Source organism: Coccinella septempunctata, chromosome 5, assembly GCF_907165205.1.
Source record: "Coccinella septempunctata chromosome 5, icCocSept1.1, whole genome shotgun sequence".
Lineage (NCBI taxonomy): Eukaryota > Metazoa > Arthropoda > Insecta > Coleoptera > Coccinellidae > Coccinella > Coccinella septempunctata.
In genome coordinates this window covers 2,144,130-2,169,936 of record NC_058193.1, presented here as the reverse complement: position 1 = coordinate 2,169,936, position 25,807 = coordinate 2,144,130, and the positions used below count along the sequence as shown (strand labels likewise).

The 25,807-nt window shown below is 35.5% G+C and overlaps 1 protein-coding gene across 5 annotated transcripts in view; it reads right to left on the bottom strand.

Annotated features, from left to right (window-relative positions):
* LOC123313505 (rho GTPase-activating protein 100F) overlaps positions 1-25,807 on the bottom strand; it is a 142,805-nt gene that overhangs the window by 55,942 nt on the left and 61,056 nt on the right. For all 5 annotated transcript variants that reach the window (XM_044898415.1, XM_044898416.1, XM_044898417.1 and 2 more), the window contains 2 exons: positions 13,139-13,267; positions 6,008-6,091 (listed from right to left, as the gene is read on the bottom strand). In XM_044898415.1, the coding sequence (XP_044754350.1) occupies positions 6,008-6,091; positions 13,139-13,267 (213 nt within the window). The remainder of the gene's footprint in view (positions 1-6,007; positions 6,092-13,138; positions 13,268-25,807) is intronic.

Genomic DNA, 25,807 nt, shown 5'->3' with positions numbered 1-25,807 from the left:
TCGTTAGAGTCACTGTATTTAGTCGCTTCGTTTCCTATCTTTCTACTCTATAATCTTTGGATTAAACGAAATATTTCAAGTGATGTTTTAAAAGGCATAAATTACAATTATTGTTTCTCTATATGAATATTAATTCACAAGAAGGTTTTTTTTATATGCTTTCCCCTTCCCTTTATCCCTTTTCGTCAAATCTTAGTAGCGATCGTTCGATGTTCAGTCACCACAAATGGCTGCGTCACTGCTATCGCAAAATACTGTACCCAGTAATAATAACCGTCAACAATAATTTTTCACTCAGGAATTTTTCAATCTGAATAATGATAATGGCATGCATTTATTCTCATGAAATAAAATGAGGGGCTTTGTAATATTATTTCATGAAAACTGAAAATGTTCTTATAAACTCCATTTATGTCTCATTACTGTGTCATCAAATGTTGTGAGTGAGATAATATTGTAGCTCTTCAGCTAATATTGCTTTCTTCAGATAATGAGACATCCTGGTCTCAACAAAACCAACCCCAACTTAACGATGTCGTTAGTAAGTGCTTCTCGGAGGTATTCTTATGAAAATTCGCTTGAACGAAAATTTCAAATTGGCAGTATGAAGATGCAGGACAGTAAAGCAAACATTAGAAAACGTTTTGTATCAAACAACCGATATATCACTTTGTTTTCATGCTTCCATGCTGTATTTTGTGTAAGTATAATAATTTGTTGTACTTATTATCCAACAGTTGAAATCAATGAAGTTATAGAAACAACAATACTGACAATCAGAGCAGCGAACAAATTGAGAACAACTCAGCGAGCAGTGGAGATATTAATGATGGGGTTTAGCCTTTGAGAAAACGTACGCAAAGAGAAGCTGAGAAGACGAACAAAGGTGGATGACGTCATCCAACGGAGAACAACGTCAAGATGGTCTTGGGCACTGCACAAAGCCAGATAAGATGAGGCAAGATGGATGTGGTGCATGACGCAATGGTGGCCTCCATTGCAGAACAGGAGTATCGGGAGACCTCCTAAACGTTGGATGGACGATATAAAAACATAGCAGGGTTTATCTGGTATTCGAAAGCGAGGAACCGAGACAGATGGTAGGAACTTGGGGAGGCCTATGTCGAACAGTGGACAGCTAGTGGTTGACGAAGAAGAACTATGTACATACGAGGTCCCATGAGGAAATCTCAGCAACTAGATAGTAAGAACCAAAGGGATGGCAAATTTCCGAGCTCTTTTGCTCAATGAACAATGCATAGTGAGAATAGTAGTCCCCTACGATAACTCGTTTAAGTATTCTTTGAATGCAGAGGTTTTCTCTTTTTTGGTCACCTTGAAAACCACAGCTGGTGTAATGCTGTAAGAACATTTAAAATGATGATTTTATTCCGATAATTTACATTGTTACTCCAAGAAATGTGAGAAACCTCGAATGAAAATTTTCCCGCAAAAATCCTATACTCCATTCACTCTATTTTAGCACTCGGTTGGTCATGGAAATTTGACACATTTCACTGTGTATAGTACGAAAATGTGGGGTTATGAATCTTGTCAAAATATTTTTGGGTTTTAAAACAACGCTATGTTACCCGTTCTACGTAAAAGTTTCTGTTATTACGCATTTTATCACAATGTCGAATCTCTTCGGAAAATATGTGATGAACATAATTGAAGTTTATACAAACTGATTGAAGGCATACCAAATCCAGTTATTTGCATGGAAAATATAAGACATCAGTATAATATCATAATATGCACTAGCTTGAGGAGAGTTAATGTTCGTTATATTCTTTGGCTAAACTTTGAATACGTTACATCAGTTGTAGATTTCAATAATATTAACCCGAAGATGAAATGGATATGATGCAGTGGTTGGGAATAGATATCTCCTGAAGGAATTAACAGATAATTACAAGAATGATAAATTCTTCAACAAAAATCATCTTGCATCAGTATAAGTAAAAGGAATTAAAGGAAGTTTCAAGTCAAGATAAACTTCAACTATGAACAAAAATTTATCATGAATGAACAATTAACAGGACAACTGGCATGTATTCGAGGCTTTTCATCCTAATACATTGATATAATAATAATAATTAGGTATTTATTGGTACCTTAAGACATTTAGAATGTATAGGACAAGTCAATGAAAAATAGAGAAATCAATTTTCGGGAACTCATTCTACGATGACATTCATCGAAAATCCTGTAGTAAACTTTTCGCATTAATTCACTCAAACATAATTTTCTCAGATGACACTACTTCTTTGGGTCTCCCAATAGAAGAAAATTCTTTGTCATCCTCATCATTCACAATCTTTCTGATTGTGGAAATATTCAGCTGAAATATAAGTCATTTAGATTCAGATGAAACATTATATAAATTGTCTTACATTGAATATGTTCGCTACCTTCTGACGTATTGTGGATTTCAGAATATCAGGGTATAACTATTTGAATGAGCGGACCTGAATTCTAAATAGCACTTCCTGAAACCCTGTTTCTCTTTTCAATCACTTTCGGCATTTTCGTAAAAAAAATTGATATGAGTTGTGGCAACGGCGTTATGACATTAACGACATTTCATGAGTGCCAACTTGAAAAAATTATTTCATGGCCAACCAACTGCTAAAATAAATTTGAAGGGAGTATAGTTAATCGAGAACCGTCATTATTATTATTTATTTGGTAAGAGTTTGAAAAAATTCTATAAACTCAAAAAATATCAAAACAAAAGTGAATACACATAGAGATAAAAAAGATTGAATTACAATTGGACCTAATGCGAAAGTACAAAAAAAAGAAAGAAAAAAAGAACATTTTCCCAAGAGCTGTGATGGTCAACTCTGCATCCACATATCGTATAGGTTCTCGAATGAATTGTGAGGCCTCCACAACGACAGATGGTAAACGATTTCAAAAAGAAAACACCCTGTTAGACAGGAAGTATTCCCTTCGAGTTGTTTTTAAGTATTTCCCTCCGCAACTTATATATGTGGCCACGAAAAACGTTGAGAGCTCTATAGGTGAGAATAAGGTTACCTCTAGTCCGTCCTTCTGAAAAAAAGGGGAAGATTCGTGATAGATAATCGTTCAAGATAGCTGGGTCGCAGCACACTATACGGGAATTTGGTCGCACGACGCTGGACACTCTCGAGTAGCTCCACATCACGAACCAGAGACGGAGTACAAACTAGCCCACCACATTCCAGGATTGGGCACACAAAAATGGTTAGAGAATTTCACAGGTGGCCGGATCGCAACGGGAAAACGATCTACTGAGCAGTTAAAAAATTCTCTTCGTCTTGTTAACAGCGCGTAAAATATGATTAGACCAAGAGAGGTCATCGGAAACCACGACTCCAAGGTCACAATGAGAGCTTTCGGTATAAATCGCGTGGCAACCGAGAAAGTATACGACAGCCGGATTATTCATTCCCATATGAATAACAGAACATTTCAGAAGATTTAGAGGTAAACACCAGCTCACAGACCAGTCGAGTTACCAAAAATCTTAGCATTATCAGCAAAAGGCGAACGAGTTAAATTACATTAACAGAAACAATAATAAAGAATGATCACGCCTAAAGGCAATGAATACAATAATAAAGATAAATTCAGATGCATACCACCCGACGATATGATTATCAACAAGTGTTACGATCTGAATTGAACTAGCCAATTTGCCATCGTCAAGGCCCCAAATGGAGTACGCTCCACCGAAGAAAAGCAGATACTTACCATGGTTTAGGCCTCATTTGGCCTAAATGTTCTTTAGGCGTGATCATTCTTTATTATTGTACCGCTGGCATCATTTCTGCCGTGATCTGAACGCGTTCCCAGACTTCTCAATTCGTCATATGTCTGTTGTTCGCAAAGCGAATCGGCGTACTGAATTAGGGACATATGCTAATTGTCTTCGTCTTGGTTTCTATCTGGAGGGGATTGAATCGGACACCGTTTCATATTGGGTGGCGCTCTAGGTAAATATTACCCAGTAGAACACGCCAATCTTTATATTAATAAAAGAGGATCTATGGTTTACTTCAAAATGCTTTATTGTTCAAACGATCGCACCAAATTGGACAATTCTTTTTTTGTTGTGTTTATTATTGTTAGGGCAAGGTTTATATAATAAAATATTCCCAAAAAAAATTGTACAGAACAGAAAAAAAGGCATTCCTTTTTCTTACGACCAATCGAGCAATCACGATGAGATAGTTATTATTATCTACCCTAGAAATAATTTAAATGGCAAAACTAGGTTTGCCGGGTCAGCTAGTATCGAATAAAGTTCCATCAATTCCAAACGTTCTCCACCGTAGAAAAATGCTATGTTGCGCTGATGAGGCCGAAACCATGGTCAGCATCTGCTTTTCTTCGGTGGAGCGTACTACATTGAGGGCCTTGACGATGGCAAATTGGCTAGTTCAATTCAGATCGTAACACTTGTTGATATTCATATCGTCGGGTGGTATGCATCTGAATTTATCCTTATTATTAACAGAAACATTGTTGTTCAGCATCCTCGACCATTCATCCACACACAACAGAAGGTTTGTCAATACAGAACGGCCAGGCAAGATACCATGCTTTGGGAATTAAGCTGTTGTCAAGTGAGAACTGCATGATTCCTTCCAGAATTATCCTCTCTCTCTGGACGGCTATAAGTACCAAAGAGATAGGGCGGTAGTTTTTGACGTCCAATTTGTCGCCGATTCGAATAAGAGGTTATAAACGCCATCTTCCGACAGGCAGATAGTGAGTGGGAAGAAAAAGATCTGTTGAATGAAATGGATTAGGGTTCAGCTAGGGAAGATGCGCAGAACATGAGAACCCTAGCGGAAATTCAATCTGCTCCTGGAGAAGAAGAGATGTTCAACTATTCGAGATGCTTCGAGGCAATGGCGGGAGTAAATTCAACATCACTCAATACGGCAACTGGATTACCAGTCAAAAGTTTCGACAAGCAAGGAGACACCAAATAAAAGGCAGATTCAAAAACATCGGCCAACTCTTCTGCAGATGTCCAAGGTGAAGAAGTGTATGTTTGTCCTTGACAAGTGGAATGGCTACTTCCGTTTTTAAGGATGACCTCAGATATTTGAACATTCGTTTGCGATCCCCAGAGGAGACCATTTTGGACTCAAATGAAGATTTAGCTCTTTTAATTAGATCTGACAAGTATCTGGAGTAGTCTTTATGCGCCTGGTAAATATGACTAGACTTTCGACGCATATATCTCTGCCAAATCGCTTTTTTATGTCTTATCATCTTGAGGATGGTGTGATCGATGGGGTGATCGATCCAGGGCAACTGTCTTAGACTCAGAGCAACTATCAATCAAAGCCGTGGTTGTGTCAAGAAAGATGTCTTACATCTCGTCAACGTCGGCATAAGCCGAGAGCATCCCCTTTCAGTCCACATCAAGGTCTTCAAGAGCTTTAAGGAGAAGGTCAAAGCTTATCAACTTGATCGTTTTTGTATGTTTGGTGCTTGATGAACAGAATGACAGGTGTATCTTGGACGATAGGGTGACGTGGTCTGATTTATCGAAAGGAGGTAAGTAGTGAAGCTGCGATACCAGGTCTTTATTGTTGACGAGAATAAGATCGAGGAGCGATGAAGTTTGGTTGTTTCGAAATCTGGTGGGATGAAGTTGGCGTCGCGGATCATATCAATGTGGGACCTAGAGAATGAGTTACACTGATGACCACCTGATTATGGCCACTGCACGTCAGGTAAATTAAAATCGCCACAAAAAGAGACATTCGCCTCCGATGATGAGAGTTCAGCAAGACAATCGCAGAAGCTGGTATCATAATGACATTCACAGGGTCTGATGTAAATTAAATACAACCAATTGTCAACACAGTAGAACTTTGTGAAAATCCCGTAGTACTACTTTTCACTTCTTCCAAATACAAAAATTAAGAAGAAATGAAGAATAATTTTAGTTCATTATAATCTGAAACATAAAGCAAAAAGTCAACTAAGTACTCACCTCCAGTGCCGCTGCGGTCGATGGATCGTGATCATTCTCTATCGTTTCTATCTGTTTGAAAATCTCACTGCTAATTCCAGACACCTATAAATAAATAGGATATATAATCAATTGACGATTAACAGGTGTGCAATAGCGTTCAGACCTGAACGAGGAAATAACTTCTTGTTAGAGAATATTACAATAGTTTAATTTTTGCACCAATCAAAAAGTGCTTTATCATTGAACGTCATACACGTGGCTTAGGAATATCATGCTTTCACTTCGACTTTCAAGAAATACAGGAGGAGAAACAAATCTGTGGAAGTATCATTGTACGTTTTTTATATCATAGTTTATGTCAATCCATCTTGGTACTGCCAGTCCAAAAATAAAAATCGAATAGTGAAATGTAAACTTGAACTAATGTGTGTGTGATAATTTCTAGCATATTACAATCAGCTATACATACTAGAAATTCAGATCAAGACTCCTTCGTCCTAACTACATAAGGGCATCGTTTCCTTTCCATTGTGTCGCTGGTACTGCTGGTAGAGTGAGGATACGCAAGGTAGATAAGACATAAACAAATTAATTCCGATGCATAACATCCGCAGATAATTAAATCAACGAACTAACAAACTACCCTTGCTCGAAGTATTACCAGAAATTTCATTTCGTCGACAAAGAGTTGATGCTATGAATTGCCGGCTCCTTTTATTCCATATTCCATGAGCCGGCAATTCATAGCATTTCGTTGGCGAATGAGTTTTGTTGCTCTGACGAGGTCAAATAATACCGAAACCATGGTCAGCATCTACTCTTTGTCGACGAAATTAAATTTCTGGTAATACTTCGAGCGAGGGTGGTTTGTTAGTTCGTTGATTTAATTATCTGCGGATGTTATGCATCGGAATTAATTTGTTTATTATTTACCTGCCTTACTATGAAGGCGTGATCCAATTCTTGTAGATAAGACATTTTCGAATCAGCCATACCCTGCTTATATTTTAGTTGGAGGAGCCACAGTATTACTCACTGAATAACTCAATTCAATTTCATAAAAAACATTTACTCACAAAGGAAATTGGACTACCAGAGATTCAGGTTGAGTATGATCAACAAAGAACTTGCCGCCATCGAAAGAGAGTGTCTCGGAAAAAGTGTGATTCGGGTGCAGGTCAGATAATTCGAATCTACGGGTTTTACTTCCAATTAGAAATATACGGGATGGTAGACAAGAACAGTGGAAATAATTAACGAAATCAATCGTAGGTACATACAACGTGATCCTGGTCTGTCAACCAGCAAACGCATTTTGATGGAAGATCTTGAAACGTCTGTATAAGTGTATGACAGCCGTAAACAAGATATTTGTAGTAAAACTCATATCGCGCCGAGGTAATATTACATGACTGCCGAGATGTCCAGATATAACACCAGACTTTATTCTGTGAGAATAAAAAGTCGAGTCTACTCTAATAAATAAACCACGCCTGCTCAGTCCTCCACCAATTCGCCAAGAAGTTTATAAAATTTTGAGGTCCAGATTTGAGTAGTCTTTCAAACTCAATGGTGTACATCTGGATGATATTGTTTTTTTAATGAATCAATGAAAAGTTTTTCTATTATTTCATTTTGTTTTAATAAATTATGCAAATGCACCAATCCTTAAGGCCCACCCTGTAATCATCCTAGAACTCAGTCTACATTAAAAATGTTTATTTCATCCCGATCAAGACGCTTAATCGACAATCCTCTAAATGGACTGCCACGCCACCCACTAGGCCAAATTGTAAACCTGAGCAATTCAGGACCAAATCCAAGGCCCTAACACTCATACCCATAGTTCTTCGAGCCGAATTTAGATTACCGAATTACAACCCTCGTCTCGATCAAACGTATCAGCACTGTTGAAAAAACCTACAATGCCACAATCAACCGCATTGGCGCATCACGAGTTCACTGATGGGATAAAACCCAGCTTCCTGAGTCAATAAGAAATCAGCACCGGCAAGCAACAAATGAACAAATTGAGGATTTACGACGCTTCATCCCAAGGAGAAAACTTAACCGCATGTTAAGAAGAAGCGACAACGATTGAGAAGAAACTATACAATCAAATTTAAATAAGCCAAGAATCGAAGGAAATCCTTACATATCTCAAGAAAGATGAATCCACACGGGAAACGGATGACTACTTCAAAGCAGGAAAACCATATTGAACTTGAAACAGATTATACGATATTCACGAAATGTGTTTTAAACCACGACACGTTAGTAGGGGAGGTAGCATACTATTGTTTTTAGTGATTTGATACCGCATGAAATTCATTTTGAAGGTAGATTGATGTTCATGTATCATGAAAGTGAACATCAGTCGCCGCGCCAATGGTGGAGCTATTGGTGGCGACGTGTTAAAGTTGCCGAAAAAGAAATTATTTCAAGTGATTTGATATAGCACCAGAATCCGTAATATGATTGGTCGGAACATTTTGAATGGGAAAATAACCGTCAGCTGCATAAACGATGGTAGATTATACGTCAGCCGCGTGTATGAAGTCGACCAAATTTAAGAAAAAAAAGTCATTGTCAGCTGCATCTTTAACGGTGGAAAGACCGTCAGTGAGCGTCCTAAACAAGCGCGTGTTAAGTGCAACGGAGCGTCTTAATTGATACTGAAAATGAACTGGCGGTCTTTACCAACAGAATCATTTAGCGGATAATAATTCAAATTTAAATTGATTGGAAAAACAATATTTTCCGATAAAATATCGATTGCTGCTTTCTTCAGAAAAGGAAAAAAGGTCTTTCATTATTATAAGTTGATCAGAATCTTATAAAGAAGCCATCACAGACTTCCAAAAGGTTCGAATGTAAAATATCGGGCAACTTAAGAAAATATGTGCAGAATGTGTGTGCAGAAAATACAGGGCAGTCCCGGGTGAAATGGGAAACATTTTAATGTGAGGATCCTAGAGAATCACGAAAAACCCTCATAAGTAGTATCTAAAAATTCTAGATTCTGATTTACAGGATGTTTTTCAAATTTGAATGGAAATTAGAACCACTCTATCTCCTGAACGGAATCACCGATTTATCTGAAATTTGGGATGAAGATAGCTTCCATGAGTTTCCACAAAACTGCAATCAAATAAAATTCGATTTGAAGGGCCGTATCACATAAATTTTGAGAGTTCGCGAAATCAACCTGTAAAATGAATTTAATGATTTCCTCTATATCTGCGTAAACTGTAAGATTTATTAATTCAATTCGCCAAATTGCATGGCATAATCCAGGTTGCTGAAGACTTTTTTTCTTGATTCTGACAATAATTTTTTCTCTCGTGTCGATATTCAACATCCTATTCATCTCATAACTAAGTGAATTTTGAATTTTTGTGAATTTAATGAATTGAATATACATTATTGAATGTTGATTTCAGTTTTCATTCGATCGAATTCATCAATTTCCTGAAGCGTAACTCAAGGATGGATCTTCAAAAATTATTTATGTTTAAGTCTTTCAATTAACAAGAATAAACTATAAAACGATGGATAAGAAATAGCTCCCATTGTCTGTTCAAAATGAAGGCCTTCCAATATAAAATAGCTGAGAAATTAATTCAGATCGAAAGCTTTCATTCCGAACAGACGATAAGAGACGCTTCTTATCCATCACTTTATACGAGAATGTATTGGTATCTAGTTAGCCTAGACCAGTTCCATGCATAAAAAAAATATTGCGTCACCATAGCAACGAAAAATATCCCAATAGAAGTGTCAGTGTGAAGTTTGAGGTAAAAAAAAACAGAGTTACGCAATGAATTGAAAGAAAGAAGATGTCCACCGAAATTGTGAAAATCGAAAAATTGGAGTATCGAGCCATCATCAAGTACCTGTATTCAAAAGGGTTAAGAGGTAAGCAAATTTTGGTGATCAATGTCCTTCGTAGGCGACGGTGAAAAATTGGACTGCAAGCTTCAAAAGGGGTAAATTTTCCATTGAAGATGATGACCGATCGGGAAGGCCAGTTTCTGTGTCAGTCCCCGAATATATCGATGCAGTTCATGACATAATTTTATCAGAGCATCGAATTGAACTAAAACGGATATTCGAAGCACTGAATATTTCAAACGAATGCGTTCATTATACAGGGTGATTCATAACTATTGGTACATAGGCTAAGGGCAGATTGTTTGGACCAAAATATGGCGATAGGACCAAATATACCTCAATGAAATATTGTTGTGGAAAAAGATAGAGGGCGTTTTTTAAAAGGGAAGATAATAATATTTTCTTCGAAGTTCGAAAGTCCTTTATTGAAACAATTAGAAAAGGCATAGAAGTCGGAGGAGGCCACATAGAACATTTAATTTAAGTTTATTCTTTTTATGTTACATTGTTTTTAATTATGCTTCATCGTCGAAATAAATAAATACTTCAAATCCCCTTCCGATGCTCTGAACTGTTCAATTGTGTTTTTCTTAAAAACGGATGAAAAAATATACAGTGAAATTATTAGCACAAACGAGAAAAAAATTCAAATTTAACGCCCTCTATCTTTTTCCTAGCAATATTTTATTGATGTATATTGGTCCTATCGCCATATTTCGTTCCAAACAAACTGCCCTTAGCCTATAGGCTAAGGGACATATATGTCCCAATAGTTATGAATCACCCTGTATAGTTCACGTCAATTTGGACATGAAAGAAATTGTTTCAAAATAGATCCCCAAATGTTTGAAAGTTGACCAAAAGCGAGCAAGGGTAAAAGCATCGCGTTCGATCTATGCTCGATTTGAAAACGATCAAGACTTCTTAAACCGAACTGTTACTATGGACATTGAGTATTGAGTTTAATACTCAATGCTATGGATGAGACTTGGGTACATTTCTACGATCCAGAATCAAAGTAACAATCGATGGAATGGCGACACTCTGGTTCTCCAAGACCTAAGAAGTTTCATGTCGAAAAATTTGCTGGAAAAGTTCTTGCTTCATTTTTTTGGGATTGCCATGGAGTAATCATGATTGATTTTTTGAATAAGAGTACAAATACAATAACCGGAGATTACTATTTTCGACATTACTGACCACTGTACGGGAAAAAATTAAAGAGAAAAGAAGCGGAAAGCTATCCAAAGGTGTTTTGTTTTTCAGGACAACGCCCCTGCACAGAAATCTTATGTTGCCATGCAAAAAATTCTTGATTTAAGGTTTGAATCACTAGATCACCCTCTTATTCACCAGATTTGGCTCTATCCGACTATCATATATTTCCTCAACTGAAAAAAGTTTAAAATGTCGTAAATTTTCTTCCAACGAGGAGGTAATAAAAGCTGTGGAGGTCTGGTTTGCAAAGCAAGAGGAAATATTTTTCCTGAAAGGTCTAGAGACGTTTCAGGTTTGCTGTTATAAATGTATCCAATTAAGAGGAGAATATGTTAAGTAAAAAAATATTTTGACATTGATATTTTGTTTGGTCCTATAGTAGACTAACAATTTTTCAAATATCATATCCTCGTAGTTTATTCTTCCTAATCGAAAGACATCTTCATTCTAAATTTCGGATAAATCCGTGATTCCGTTCCAGAGATTGAGTGGTTTTAATTTCCATTCAATTTTGAAAAACACCCTGTAAATCAGAATCTAAAACTCTTAGATATTACATATGAGTGACCCTCTAGGATCCTCACATCAAAATGTTTCCCATCTTATCCGGGTCACCCTGTATATTCTGCACACACATTCTGCAATTATTTTCTTAAGTCGCCCAATATTCCACTTTCGAACCTCTCTATAAGATTCTGATCACCTTCTAGTTGTGAAAGACTTTTTTCCTTTTCTGAAGAAAGCAGCAATCGACATTGTATCAGAAAATCTTGTCATTCAGCATTCAGTATTTTTTTAAATAATTTGAATGTGGATTGATGCAGCTGAAAATGGTTTCCATTCGTTTTGAGGTATAAAGAGTCAGTTCTGCGAAATTCATGCTGTATCAAATGACTTTTTTTTCTTCAATTTGGTCAAGTTCACACACGCGGCTGACATATAATCAACCATCCAATAAAATTGGTTGTTCGGTTCGCCGAAAAAAAATTTTTCACAATTCAAGTGTTGTTTCAATAAAATAAACAAAATTTCCCTAAGGATCTTCTACAAAGTAAAGGAAAACTTTGAGAAAGAAGACTGATAAAGTCGGTTGAGTCGTTCTCATCTTCTGGGGTGATCAAGAAAAATGAAATAACTTCCTTTTAAATAAAGTGAATATAACTGCATCATTGTTCTACACACAACACCAAATCGATTGCTGGTTGGAGACAATCGAATATCAGATCAAAAACGAAGTAAAAGTGCTTTCCACTTCACAACAAAGATTATAGAGTATACTCTATAATCTTTGCTTCACGAAATATGATACAGATGGAAAAAAACGGAAAAAGGTATTCAAGATTTAATTTTAAAACTGAAAACAGATATATTTTTTGTTGTTGTGTTATGTGTCATGGATTAACAACTAATTTTTGTGTGAATCGTATAATCTGTTTTTAGTTTGATTATGAATTTTCATCAAGTATCGGCCACATCAATGCAACATTTAATTTCAAAAAATTTCTTACAGCCTTGCCACAGAGCGTTCTAGTTTTCATCGATTCTTTCACTATAGATTTGTGCAATAATATATTCGCAAGGTATACAATTTTTCGTTGTACAAATCTGTTTTCTGTTTGTTGTATCTGTCATTTTTCTGTATAGCAAATTTCAATTTTATTTTGTGTATTAAGAATTTTTTTTGCTTTCGTATCATTATAAGGAAATTTTCCAATAGATTCACCTTTGTAGGGAATGCATCGTCATTGTATATATATAGAGACTAGTCTTCATACAATGGTATGATGATATCCCTTGTATTCTGCATTTTTTTCACTAAAGATTAAGGAAGGATTACATTTCAAAATAATGAGTGCCGATTAAATTCAGCATAATGTGATAATGATAGGAGTAGTTGCTTGTGTAATAAATTTCTAAATGTTTAGCGAGATGATATGAACGTGGTGAAATCATAGATTTATTAATCTATGGGTGAAATATATTGAAGATGCTTGATTTACAAACAGTAAAATTTTGAACTAATCGTACGATACTAACCTTCCTAAAGTCTCCCTGTATAACCATTGGGGGCGGATGATTGGAACGATTGTTAGGGGCGACCACCGAGCTAGTTGGTGGTGCTCGAAGCGGAGAGGCTGTGAAGTCCAATGTCTCTCGTCCATTATCCTGAAAATGAAAATAAATTAAAGGCTTTCATTCGTTCTAGGGCGGGAACGAATAGAGTGAAAATTTAATGCTTCACAGGATAAAATCTTCAGATGAGATTTCAAAAAATTACTTCCGAATAAGTGATGTCGAAACTGTTCTGCAGCTGAGAGCTTTGCAAATTTAATTTTCAGGGATGCATAATTTCTAGCTTGCCAACAACAACTGGTTCTTGAAAAACCCCGTCACGTCAGAACTAATAAGTGTTCCACCTTGTTCAAGGGTTTTTCTTCAGTTCACAATTAATCCAGAGAGATAATTCATTGCTGTGCTTCTTGCTTTCAGGTCTGGTGAATTTTTGTTCCTTGTAATTTTTAGTTCATCATTATTTTAAAATTTTTTATTGTTTCTATACTTCATTCACTTTTATTTTAGCAGTCGGTTGGCCATGGAAATTTGACACGTTTCACTCTCTGTATAGTATGAAAATGTGGGGTTATGACGCTTGTCAAAACATTTTTGGGTTTTAAATCAACGTCATGTTGCCCGTTCTACGTAAAAGTTTCTGTTATTACGTATTTTATCACAATGTCGAATCTCCTCGGAAAATATGTGAAAAACATAATTGAAGTTTATACAAACTGATTGAGGGCATACCAAATCCAGTTATTTGCATGGAAAATACAAGAGATCAGTATAAAATCATATTATGCACTAGCTTGAGGAGAGTTAATGTTCGTTACCTTCTTTGGCTAAAGTTTGAATACGTTGTAGATTTCAAAAGTATTAACCCGAAGATGAAATGCATATGATGCAGTGGTTGGGAATGGGTATCTCTCAAAGGAATTAACAGATAATTACAAGAATGTTAAATTCTTCAACAAAAATTATCTTGCATCAATGGAAGTAAATGGAATTAAAGGAAGTTTCAAGTCAAGATGAACTTCACCTTTGAACAAAAATTTCACATGAATAAACAATAATAATAATAATAATAATTATTTCAACATCAAAACATTACATGTCACGTCAGAAAATACAAATTTTTCAAATTTCATTTTGGAAGAATTCTTCTAGAGAGTATATGGTATTTTTAAGTAGCATATTTTTCAAATTGTTTTTGAATTTCTTTCCGTTAAGCTGCTTTATGGCATCAGGAAGTTTATTGTAAATTTTGGGGCCCCAGTAATCGACTCCTTGTTGGACGAATTTTCTCTGATGATAAGGGATGGTAAGTTTATTTCTACTCCTTGTGTCAAACCGATGGAACAAACCATTGGCAGGAAAGTTGTCCAAATTCTTGTGAACGTATGTGGCGCATTCCAAAATATATATTGCTGGTATGGTAAGTATTTTGAGAATTTTGAAAGGTTCTCTACAGCTGTCTGTATATTTTAGGTTCAAGATTGTTCTTACTGCCCTTTTTTGGAGAATCAGGAGATCCCTGCCATGAACCGATGTACCCCACAGGAGAATTCCATATGAAACAACTGAATGGAAATTGGCGAAGTAGGTAATGAGAGCTGCCTGTCCAGAAGAAAATCTACTCATTACTGCAATAGAGTATAGGGCTACTGTGAGTTTCTTCCTAATTTCAACAATATGTGTTTCCCAAGATAGAGCTCCGTCCACCATCAATCCGAGTAATTTTATTGAATTGTTTTTGTGGCTTTTGATTTGGAGAAATTGATCTTTGGATTCATTGATGGAGAGGGAGTTACACCGGAACCAGTTTTCAGAGGTCAGTAGCACATATTCAGTTGTCAGCTGGAGTTTTGCCTCCTCTGAGGCTTTCATGACAAAGGAGGTGTCATCAGCAAATAAAAGAGTTCTGACAAATCTCTCGACACCATCAGACTCCAAATCCAGGTCATTCATAAAGATTATGAACAGCAATGGACCCAACTTCGAACCCTGAGGAACTCCAGACCCCACGCTTCTCTCCTTCGACATCGCACCATTCCAGTGAACACACTGTGATCTGTTTGAAAGAAACGAGCAGATCAAATTCAAGGCTGGACCCCTCAGTCCATAATATTTCAGCTTATCTATAAGAATATCATGGTTTACAGTGTCGAAAGCCTTCGACAAATCTCGTGAAGCAATCTTCGCTATCCACTTCGAATCAAGTGCGCTGATTATGTCCTTCAGCAGCGCCAACAGCAACGTTGTTGTAGATTTCGTGTTTCTGAATCCATGCTGATGGCTGCCAAGAATGCCGTTGTCTTCAAAATGCGCTGAGAGTCTTATTCTGATTATTTCTTCGAGAATTTTCGACAAAGTCGGTAAAATCGAAATCGGACGGTAATTCGACGGATCACTATCATCGCCCTTCTTGTAAATAGGCAATACTCTAGCAGTCTTAAGTGCTTCTGGAAAGTGACCTTCAGAAAGACACTTATTGAAAATTATGAAATTATGAAAATTAACAGGAAAACTGGCTCGTATCTTAATACATTGATATAATAATATTAATCATTTATTTATTGGTAACTTAAGACATTTACAATGTATAGGACAAGTCAAATAAAAAATAGAAAAATCAATCTTCAGGAACTTATTCTACGATGACATTCATCGAAAATCCTGTAGTAACTTTTCGCATTAAATCACCCAAATATCAAATTCTCGAATGCCACTACTTTTTTGGGTCTTCCAATAGGAGGAAATTCTTTGTCATCCTCTTCATTCGCAATCTTTCTGATTGTGGAAATATTCTGCTGAAATATAAGCCGTTCAGATTCAGATGAAACATTATATAAATTCTCTTACATTAAATATGTTCGCTACCGTCTGACGTATTGTGGATTTTAGAATATCATGGTATAACTATTTGAATGAGCGGACCTGAATTTTAAATAGCACCTCCTGATACCATGTCTCTTTTTTAAATCACTTTCGGCATTTTCGTAATAAAAATTGATATTAGTTGTGGCAACGGCGTTATGACATTAACGACATTTCATGAGTGCCAACCTTACTCCGTTCTAGTTACTTGAGAACATTATTTCATGGCCAACCGACTGCTAAAATAAATGTGAATGGAGTATATATACCTTATAAATATCGTTATAGAAGAAGGAGAGTTTCAAATGTTTGTATTTCATTAGTGTAGAGTAAAGTCGGGGATTATAGAATATATCCAGTAATATGGAATAGGTACTATGTTTTTGGATTAACCACTATCGCTATCTATGCCAATTTGCTGTAATAAATTTCAGTAGATTCCTTGCAAAATTTTATTAGTCACATTTTTGATAGAACTTTCTTTTGATATATGCTTGACTGAGAAGATTGATACATTATTAATCTTCATATAAAAGATTTTAGTTCAGATATACCGTTCATTTTCAGACATACATTTCATTTTTTTCAACCTAACCTGTAAATTCATGAAGGCGGCATTTATGGAATAGTATTCCATATTATTACCCGATAAAATATTCAAATGGCGTTTTTCCTTTCAGGAATGCGTTCAAAACTTATAGTCTAAGAGCTAGCAATATTTACGAGCAAGAATTTTAGGAAGGCTGATTCTTCAATATATGATTCCTTGGAGTCGCCCGAAGAGAAAACGACTTATTCCATATTACATCCTATATGTATTCCATATTACCAGACCATTTTTTCTTCTGTCAGAAAAGTACTTTTTTTGTTAGATCAAGAATTTTTTTATTGAATTCCTTTTTTTGTAATCATAAACAATTATTATTAAAGATTTATCCCAGTGACCACCTGCTATTACTATATATTTTATTCCATATTTATCCAAATATTCAGAAAAATCAAAATGGTATTCCATAATCCCCGACTCTGCTCTACAATTTTTTGTATCCGGTACCTAATAACTTGAAATGATTCCTCAGAATATTTTGAAAAACGAATGTGCAATGAGTGTAGCAAAAAAGCCAATTTGATCACAATGTACGATTTTTCTGAAGATTAGAGGAATTCCAATATTCAATTTGATCTTTCCCTGGAGTTTCCTTTGAGCAAAATGACGTGCGGGACAATGGAATCTACTGAATCTCATTGAAAATTTTCTGCTCTTTTCAAATATCTCAATCACAATCTTCAACACAGGGTGTTGAATTCCAGCTTGGAAGATGTCCCATATTTTTCAATTACGGACCTGGAATTTTTTGGAAATCATCATCATATATTCCAAATATCAACCGACTATACTGGTTGGTTCAAAAGTTATGAGAAATTGAAATTTTAGATGAATACATGAAGCACCCTGTATCTCGGTTATGGAATTGATTGGACCTATCTAATATGGGTTTTTTGGACTCGACTAAGGTACCTCAGCTGTATATAGATAACTGTGATATAGTTTCAACATCTCCTACTTCTTAGTCATGATTAAGGACAACCACATTGTTTTGTACGTGATCAAACAATAAATGTCCGAAACGTCAAAATTTAACTGGTTTCAATTCCCTTTTCCCATAATTAATCGAATATAGGCACGATTTACAAATAGACTAATTATCAATTTTATTGAGGCCTTAAATGCGGTTAAATTGCACAATAAAATATTAATTACGTGTACCATTTTATAAACTTGTTGAGGAGGGAATTGCAGAATAGACTTTTTTGAGTCAGTTATAGACTTTGTTATAGTTATTTTATAGTTTTTGAAATAATATGTATTTCAGTTTTATATTGATCGAGTTCATTTCTTCATTTTTCGTTTTTTGTTGTTCTGTGTTTTATTTCATTCTTGTTATTTTGTATTTTGTCGGGGTTTGAGTGGAGTAATATTGACAAAACATCGCCCCTATATTTGCCGAATATATCATTTTTATTTTAAACTTTGGTTTTTCTAGTTTTCGAGTTATTTTTCAGATGAAACTAACTTAACGTATTTCGTAGAACTCATTGAGTGCTACTCAGAACTCCCAATAAAACTGTTTTGCGATAAATTGACTGCAATCGAAATGTTGATTTTTTTACATTTCTGACAATATCACAGCTGATAAAACGAAAAGTTCTGTTTGTTAGAAGAAACTCCCTCAAAATATTTATTAGCATTCACCTAACCTCGTTTCAGCTGATAAATTTATCTTTCGATAAAAGTTTTTCTACATATTTTGTACAGTTAGCGCTACTCAGAAGTACCATCGGAACTCTTCTAAGATCAAAATTTGCCAACGAAATATCGATTTTTCAACTTTCTGACTCATTATAGCTGATGAAATGAAAAGTTCTATTTTTTCGAGAAGAAATTATTGACCTCTTTGATAGAACCAACACAGCTTCACTTCATGACTGAATAATCACTACTTTTTCTCTCAAAATGATTGTTTTCGGGTCAAAAATATTATTTTGCAGAACTTCTTCCAAAAACGATCAAGAACACTAAAACTCTTTATTGTTCCACGGAAATTGTCTTAATATCCTCAATTTTTCTCTCAAAATGATTGTTTTGGACTCAAGAATATCTCCAATTTTTTTTTTAATTTGGCAGAACCGATCAAGAACACTGTAGCTCTTATTATTGGAAAACTACCACTAGAATTAGTTTATTTTTGTGTGCAAAGGACGACGCCGCGTGAAATCAGCGCGACTAATTAATTTGTTGTTTATTCATTAGATTCCAAGATTTGCCGAACTATTCACCCAGAATTGCAAAAAAAAAATATTTTTTACATAAAAGTCGGCACTAAACCCCACATGAGTATAAAGTTCTAGGAAAGTCGCAAATAAGAGTAGCAGTAGCAATAATAGCATCCTGGAGACTATCAATGTCACGAGTAATTTCAAATCAGCGTCGATAGATGATATTTGTCTTGGCATTGTAGGCATTTTAAATTTACCAGGAAAAATCATAAATTGGTCACGGTGCTACATAACGCCCTCTATATAGTTTCCAGGCGAAAAAATTTTTTATAGAGAAAAGTTTATTTATTAATGAGTTCCACCTTCTGCCAAAAAAAGACGACCTCTATAATAAGGCTACATGTAAGTGTACAAAAAAAGGGTTCTGAAAATTTTTTAATTTTTCGAGCAGTTCATGACTACCAATAATTTTGACATATGTATTAATGTATGAAAACTTCCTGAAGTTTACCAAGTGCACTCCCTGTGGGCCTCCCGAAGTGGTTATAAATCGACAAACATCCTTTGAAGTTAGGATGGTTAGGAACTAAGTAAGGACTCTTAGACAAAATACGTCACATACTGCCTTCCATATCCTGTGGGCGAGAGAGATTCTCTATTTGGAAGAAAGCGGGGCTGAGTTGTTGTCTTCTCTATAGGAACTTTGTACGAAAGTTTCCCTATTAAACGAACTTGATATTAATATTAGTGAAATTAATCGCATATTAACAGTAGATACTCACGCAAATGGAAGAAGTGTGAATAAACAAAGGATTCAATAGAATCATATTCAGACTTATTGCATTTAAATCGAAACCCCAAAATAACACTATGCAATTTATGTTGCAATAGAGATACTTCAAAGGTCGAAGGTCAAATTTTTATTCATCAATTAACAACCTAAACGCAAGAAAAGCATAATTCACCAATGCTTCTTTTCACGTTTCCATCTGAATGATACAAGAATCAACTGAATTGGTACGCTGTCTATAGAAGGATAATTGTAACCAAATTTCGTTGCGTGAATCAGTATTTCAGCTCGTAATATTTTGATCAAAATGAAAATATACGAGGATGTATTGATATCTAGTTACCCTAGACCAATTCGTTGCGTTACCATAGAAACAAACTATAACTCGTTAGAAGTGTCAGTGTGAAGTTTAAGGTCAAAAAAGTAAACCAGAGTTACGCAATAGATTAAAAGAAAAAAGATGTCCACCGAGATTGTGAAAATCGAAAAATTGGAGTATCGAGCCATCATCAAGTACCTATCTGTATTTGAAAGGATTAAGAGGTAAGCAGATTTACGAAGACATGCGACCGTGAAAATTGGACTGCAAGCTTCAAAAGAGGTAAATTTTCCATTGAAGATGATGACCGGTCGGGAAGGCCAGTTTCTGTATCAGTCTCTGAAAATATCGATGCAGTTCATGACATGATTTTATCAGACCTTCGAATTGGGCTAAAACGCATATCTGAAGCACTGAATATTTCATACGAAAGCATTCAACATACCGGGTGTCCCAGAGCTTTTAGGTCAGCAAATATCTCAGTTACCTGCGGAAAAAAAAAATTGAAAAAAATACTTGTCGTAGGAGACCATACGCTCTTTCATGCAGCATAGCAAAATCCACCCCCTGACAAACAACCCCCGAGAAACCACCCCTAACTTTTGTTTTTCAAATGGCACCCCCATGTTTGTTGTGCTTCAACTTACAGTTTTTTTCATTTCTCATTCAATGATGTATCATGGTAGCTAGAATGGCATGCAGAATTATGGAAAATAAAAATACAAATGAAATACGAATTTATACGCTCAGCTGTATTGTTACTGCAACATTATACTAAAGAAAATGTTCAAAATGTTGGCCAGCACTTGCCACACATGCTTCAAGTCATTTTATTGACTCTTTTTTTTCAACATCCACTTTTTCTTGTCTCTACAATGTGGACTAATTCGATCAGTCCAATTAACAGTACCCACTAACGAATTCAATTTTATCGAATGACTATCTTTACAACTACATATTATGATATATCATTGATTGAAAATTAAAAAGAGCTGTCAGTTGAAGCCAAACAAACATGGGGGTGCCATTTGAAAAACAAAAGTTAGGGGTTGTTTCTCAGGGGTTGTTTGTCAGGGGGTGGATTTTGCTATGCTGCATGAAAGAGCGTATGGTCTCCTACGACAAGTATTTTTTTCAATTTTTTTTTTCCGCAGGTAACTGAGATATCTGCTGGCCTAAAAGCTCTGGGACACCCGGTATAGTTCACGTCAATTTGGACGTGAGAAAAATTGCTGCAATATGGATCCCCAATTGTTTAAATGTTAACCAAATGTGTGCAAGGGTAGAAGCATCACATTCGATTTTTTTCCAACGAGGAGGTAATAAAATCTGTGGAGGTCTGGTTTGCAGTCAAGAAGGAACTTTTTTTTTGAAATGTCTAGAGACGTTGCAGGTTCGCTGTAATAAATGTATCCAATTAAGAGGAGAATATGTTGAGTAATAAAATATTTTGACATTGAAATTTTGTTTGGTTCTATTGTACGCTAAGAATGTTTCAATATATCCTCGTACCTCTATGCTTCATCATGATCAGATGCGGAAGGCGACATCCAAATCAATTTTCGAATTAATCTACAACTTCTCTGTCAAAAAGCAAAAAATCTATACATATTATAAAATGTCCTCCGCCGCATCTGTCTGTCTGTGTTCCTTGCTCAAAAAAAGTCGTGCGAATCATGTTCGACATTCCTCACAGAGATTCTTGCAGACCATTTTTGTGGCCCGCAGGATTTTTACATTTCCGTGTATGTATTTATAGTCCATTCAAGAATGATTGACATCTCGAGTGGCTATGGAAAATCGAATTTAAGTTGGTAATAGCCCATAAGTTAAAATCTTGTGTTCAGGAATTCCGCTTGGTATTGTGAAAGAACAGGAATCTATTATATGTGAATCTATGCACTAAGCCAATGACTGACGATAATTTGAATTTTGTACTTCTATTTATGCCCTTAATTCATTCCTTCAAATTGGAAACATTATTGTATCAATTCTGAATGCAGATTAATATGCTCTGAAATTGAATATTTCTTCTTTTCAACTGGTTTTCTAGGTTATATTAATTTATTCCAGTTCTTTGATTAAAACTACAGAAATTATTGAAGCTCTTTTATGACCAGATTTTAAGCTTCGTCTGGACTTTCAAGACTTACTGGGATGTCAATCATTCTTGAATAGACTATATATTTTGAATGAGCTAGTGTACATGAAATCGAATTGTGGTTTGGTGGTCAAAAATTCATGACTACCAGACCAGAGGCGCGAGCTTGCTCAGAGTTCCCCTACATAGGACAAAAAAATTTGACTCGTCTATGTCATATCATCAGGACCTCGTCTTGTTCACTATATGAACGTGCCTAATAAATATAAAGTTCTGACCCTCAAAGTTTTTAAAGACCGAATAAAAGAACTTCTTCTGAGCAAAGCTTACTATAGTGTTGAGGAATATTTTAGTGACAGCAATCTTTGACTGTATCTTTTTTTGTTAATTGTAATATTGACTTTCCACCAAATTTTTTGACCTGTCCTATAAATCCCATGTCTGAATGGACCAATAAAGATTTATTATTATTATTTATATCTCATTGGTTATTGAAGCATTTTGATTTAATAAGTATTGGTGGAATGGTGCCTAGAAGGGTCAGGCATTCTATACATTGCCTAGGCATTGTACAGAATGCCTGATTGCCTGAATTATATACATTGGTAACATATACATGAAAATGTATACAAATAAATGTGACCATGCATTTACTCCTGTGGAAAACGCTATTCACATCATATTTTTTCAACGAATACTTTGCGGAATGTGACGATTGAAGAATAAGAAATTTAGGCACGAATATAAATATATTCACTTCACCTTCGATGCAAATTTGTTAGAAGGGGCAGTGGGCACTATCGAGTATACGGAAGTTTCGTCAGCGTGCATATGTACGGAATGGAAAGATGTGTAAAGCTACATTCACAATCAATTCACGGGCCGAAGTGCACTTCGGCACGGAAGCTTAGCAGATGGCGTTCTCCGTTACCATTCACAATGAAATTCAAAACAAAATTTCTTGCAAGTTGCAAACTATCACTTCGGCAAGGAATTTCGTGCCGGCTATAGATGATGCTGATGCTTATGTTTTGATCAGTTACATTTTTGATTCATTTGAGTATTTGGTTCCAAGATTATTGCGAATGGTAAATTTCGTGCCGAAGTGCACTTCGGCCCGCGAATTGATTGTGAATGCAGCTTAATCAAAGATTATAAGTAGTGGAAACTTCCCGTACCTAAAGGTGAAATTATTACGAGTTGAATAATCAGAAATTTTTGGACAGTGGGATTTTCGCTCACATAAAACCAGTTAATCGCAAGACAACAACAAATAATTGCTGTACAAACCCATGTTGTCACAGACCAAGAGTAGAGATGAGACACTTATTCTGAGGAATATTTTTGGTGCCTTGCGATTAACTGGTTTCTTATTCTTGTGGCCGAAAATCCCACTTTCTTTTGACTGAGTAATGAAAATAATTTCATCCTACTATTGCTTTTAGACAACTTGGGTTTCTATAGCGATATTTTAATGTGTTGTTTTTTCTCGCACAAAAGTGACAAGAAAGTGCCAGTGCTCAATTTTAAAATTAAAAAACTGCATATTAGGTGATGTAAAATATGTATGTCCTTCTGTCATGATTGAAAAACTGAAATAACTTTTTGACAAAACTCCTGAGGATGCCGATGAGGCGAAACATGTCGAGTTGATTTTGAAATAAATTTTAACAATCCATGAGTACAACCTTACTCTTCATTCTATATTCAAAACATGGATTTTTGTCGACAATTTTTGAACTTGAGTATTCGTTTTGATTGTTAAAAAAGTGGAGAATTAGAATCGTTTTTCTTTCCGCAAATAATTCATTGAATAATTAGTAGGAGATTATATGCTGCAATGATCCATTCAGAGAACGACGCGCGACGTTCTCAGCGACATTGAGGAAGCGGCTCAATGTGCGTTATATGTATCTACAATTATTCCTAAGAAGTCGAGGATCAAGTATGGTTTGTCATATGCCAAAATCAGTTTATGGTGTATATATTACGGCTAAAGATAGGTGTGAACATAAACTTAAGATTAGCCGACTTAACTCAGGTTTAGCTTCGGGTATTCGCTTATGTTAGTTTCTTCTATCTTTAGCCGGCTAAACTTAAGTGAAAACACATCCCATCGGCTGAAAATGTAGAAGCTAATAGAAAAGAAGAAAAGTGGGTATTGACAACGCTTGAGGGGCGCAAATTTTCGGCAATTAAAAAAATTTGAAGAAATAGTAATATAATCAAACTAAATGGAATGCATTTCTTGTATGAATTTCACATATTTTTAATAGATGAGAAAAGCATTCTGTTAAGCAGTTGAGAAATTGCGGATGAACATATATTTGTTTCTACTGCGTATCAACGTAATCTTATTAGCGAATCTAAAAATCTAAACGCCTCATGACAAAATGCGAGACGAACAAGCTATTGTGAGTGTGAGGAAAAAGTGTAAAGTTAATGGTTATCTTTCATCTTGGTATTGCAAGGAAATTGAATGAGCAAAAGGAGAGAATGAAGACAAAAATGGTCCCTCGAATTTTTTCATTAAAATAGCAAAGGTTAAATTCTGGAGAAATATAAGTAGCAGTACCTAATCTTATTTGTACCTAACTATTTCGTTGATAAGCTTAACGCTGACTGCACTTGAATCCACCGGGATGATCCATCAAGGATGGCGAAAGGCCGTATTTTGGATTCCGGAAGAAATTTTTAACAAAATCAGCTAGAAAAAATGTTTTTAACCATTTTCATATTCATGGTTCTTTTTTGCAAAAGTATTGGTTGGAAATTAATTGCAACATTAGAAACTATCGTTTCTATTTCGTAGAAAATTTTTCCATAAAGCCAATGGGGTATTTTCCTAAATTCCAAAATATATGTTATTAGAATATTTACACCTCAAATATATCGAAATATATTTTTTCGAATTTTAATATATTGCATTTTGTCTGTATTCTCTTCTGTTTTCAGAAGTGCTCTCTTATGAACATTCTACGTCATTTTCACAATCCGGCAACGCCCATCGAGTCAATAATGGTCATGAAAGTTTTCTGAACAACATAGACGTAACAAATATCAAGTTTTGTGATCACATTTGACAAGAAAAACAAACAATGACACTCTACTCTCCATAGGTTTTAAGAAGAGGTGTAGATACGGATTACAGAAACAATGCAATCTGTGGATATCTTCTTGATCGGTTCCACTGTTGTCGAATTAACAAAAATTACTAGACTTTAGTAAAGGCATTCTACGTCACAAGCTTTCACACATTCGAATGTTTACTGAGTTTCAAAGGGTGTATTTCCGAAATTTCAGAATTTTGAAGCGAATCTTTCAGGTGTTGGATAACTAATGGAAATGGGTTTCCATAAATAATTTGAATTCGATTTTGGAGTTTTAGGAAACTTGCCCATTATTGAATGGTAGGGAGAATATACTTTTGTTCAGGGAAAAAGAATGTCTATGTCTAATATTTTATATTTCATTTCCTTATGAGGTCATATTCTGGTTTTTCACAGGACAATTGACTATCCACGTTCCTATTGTCCTGTGCATTTCCCAATAGCATTCGATGCTATTTGGCATAATTCAATTCTAAAAATTGAAACATCATCATCATCATCATCATTATTGCTGTGTCCCGTTGCCGGGAATGAATCTACAAAAAGACCAAAAAAGGGGAAAAAACAAAAGGAAAAGAGAAAGAAACAAGAAAAAAAAAAGTGCGAACAGACTCATAATCTTTCAGGGCTAATTGTGACTGTGTGCTCTCCTGTGACTGTAGAGACCCAACCGTAA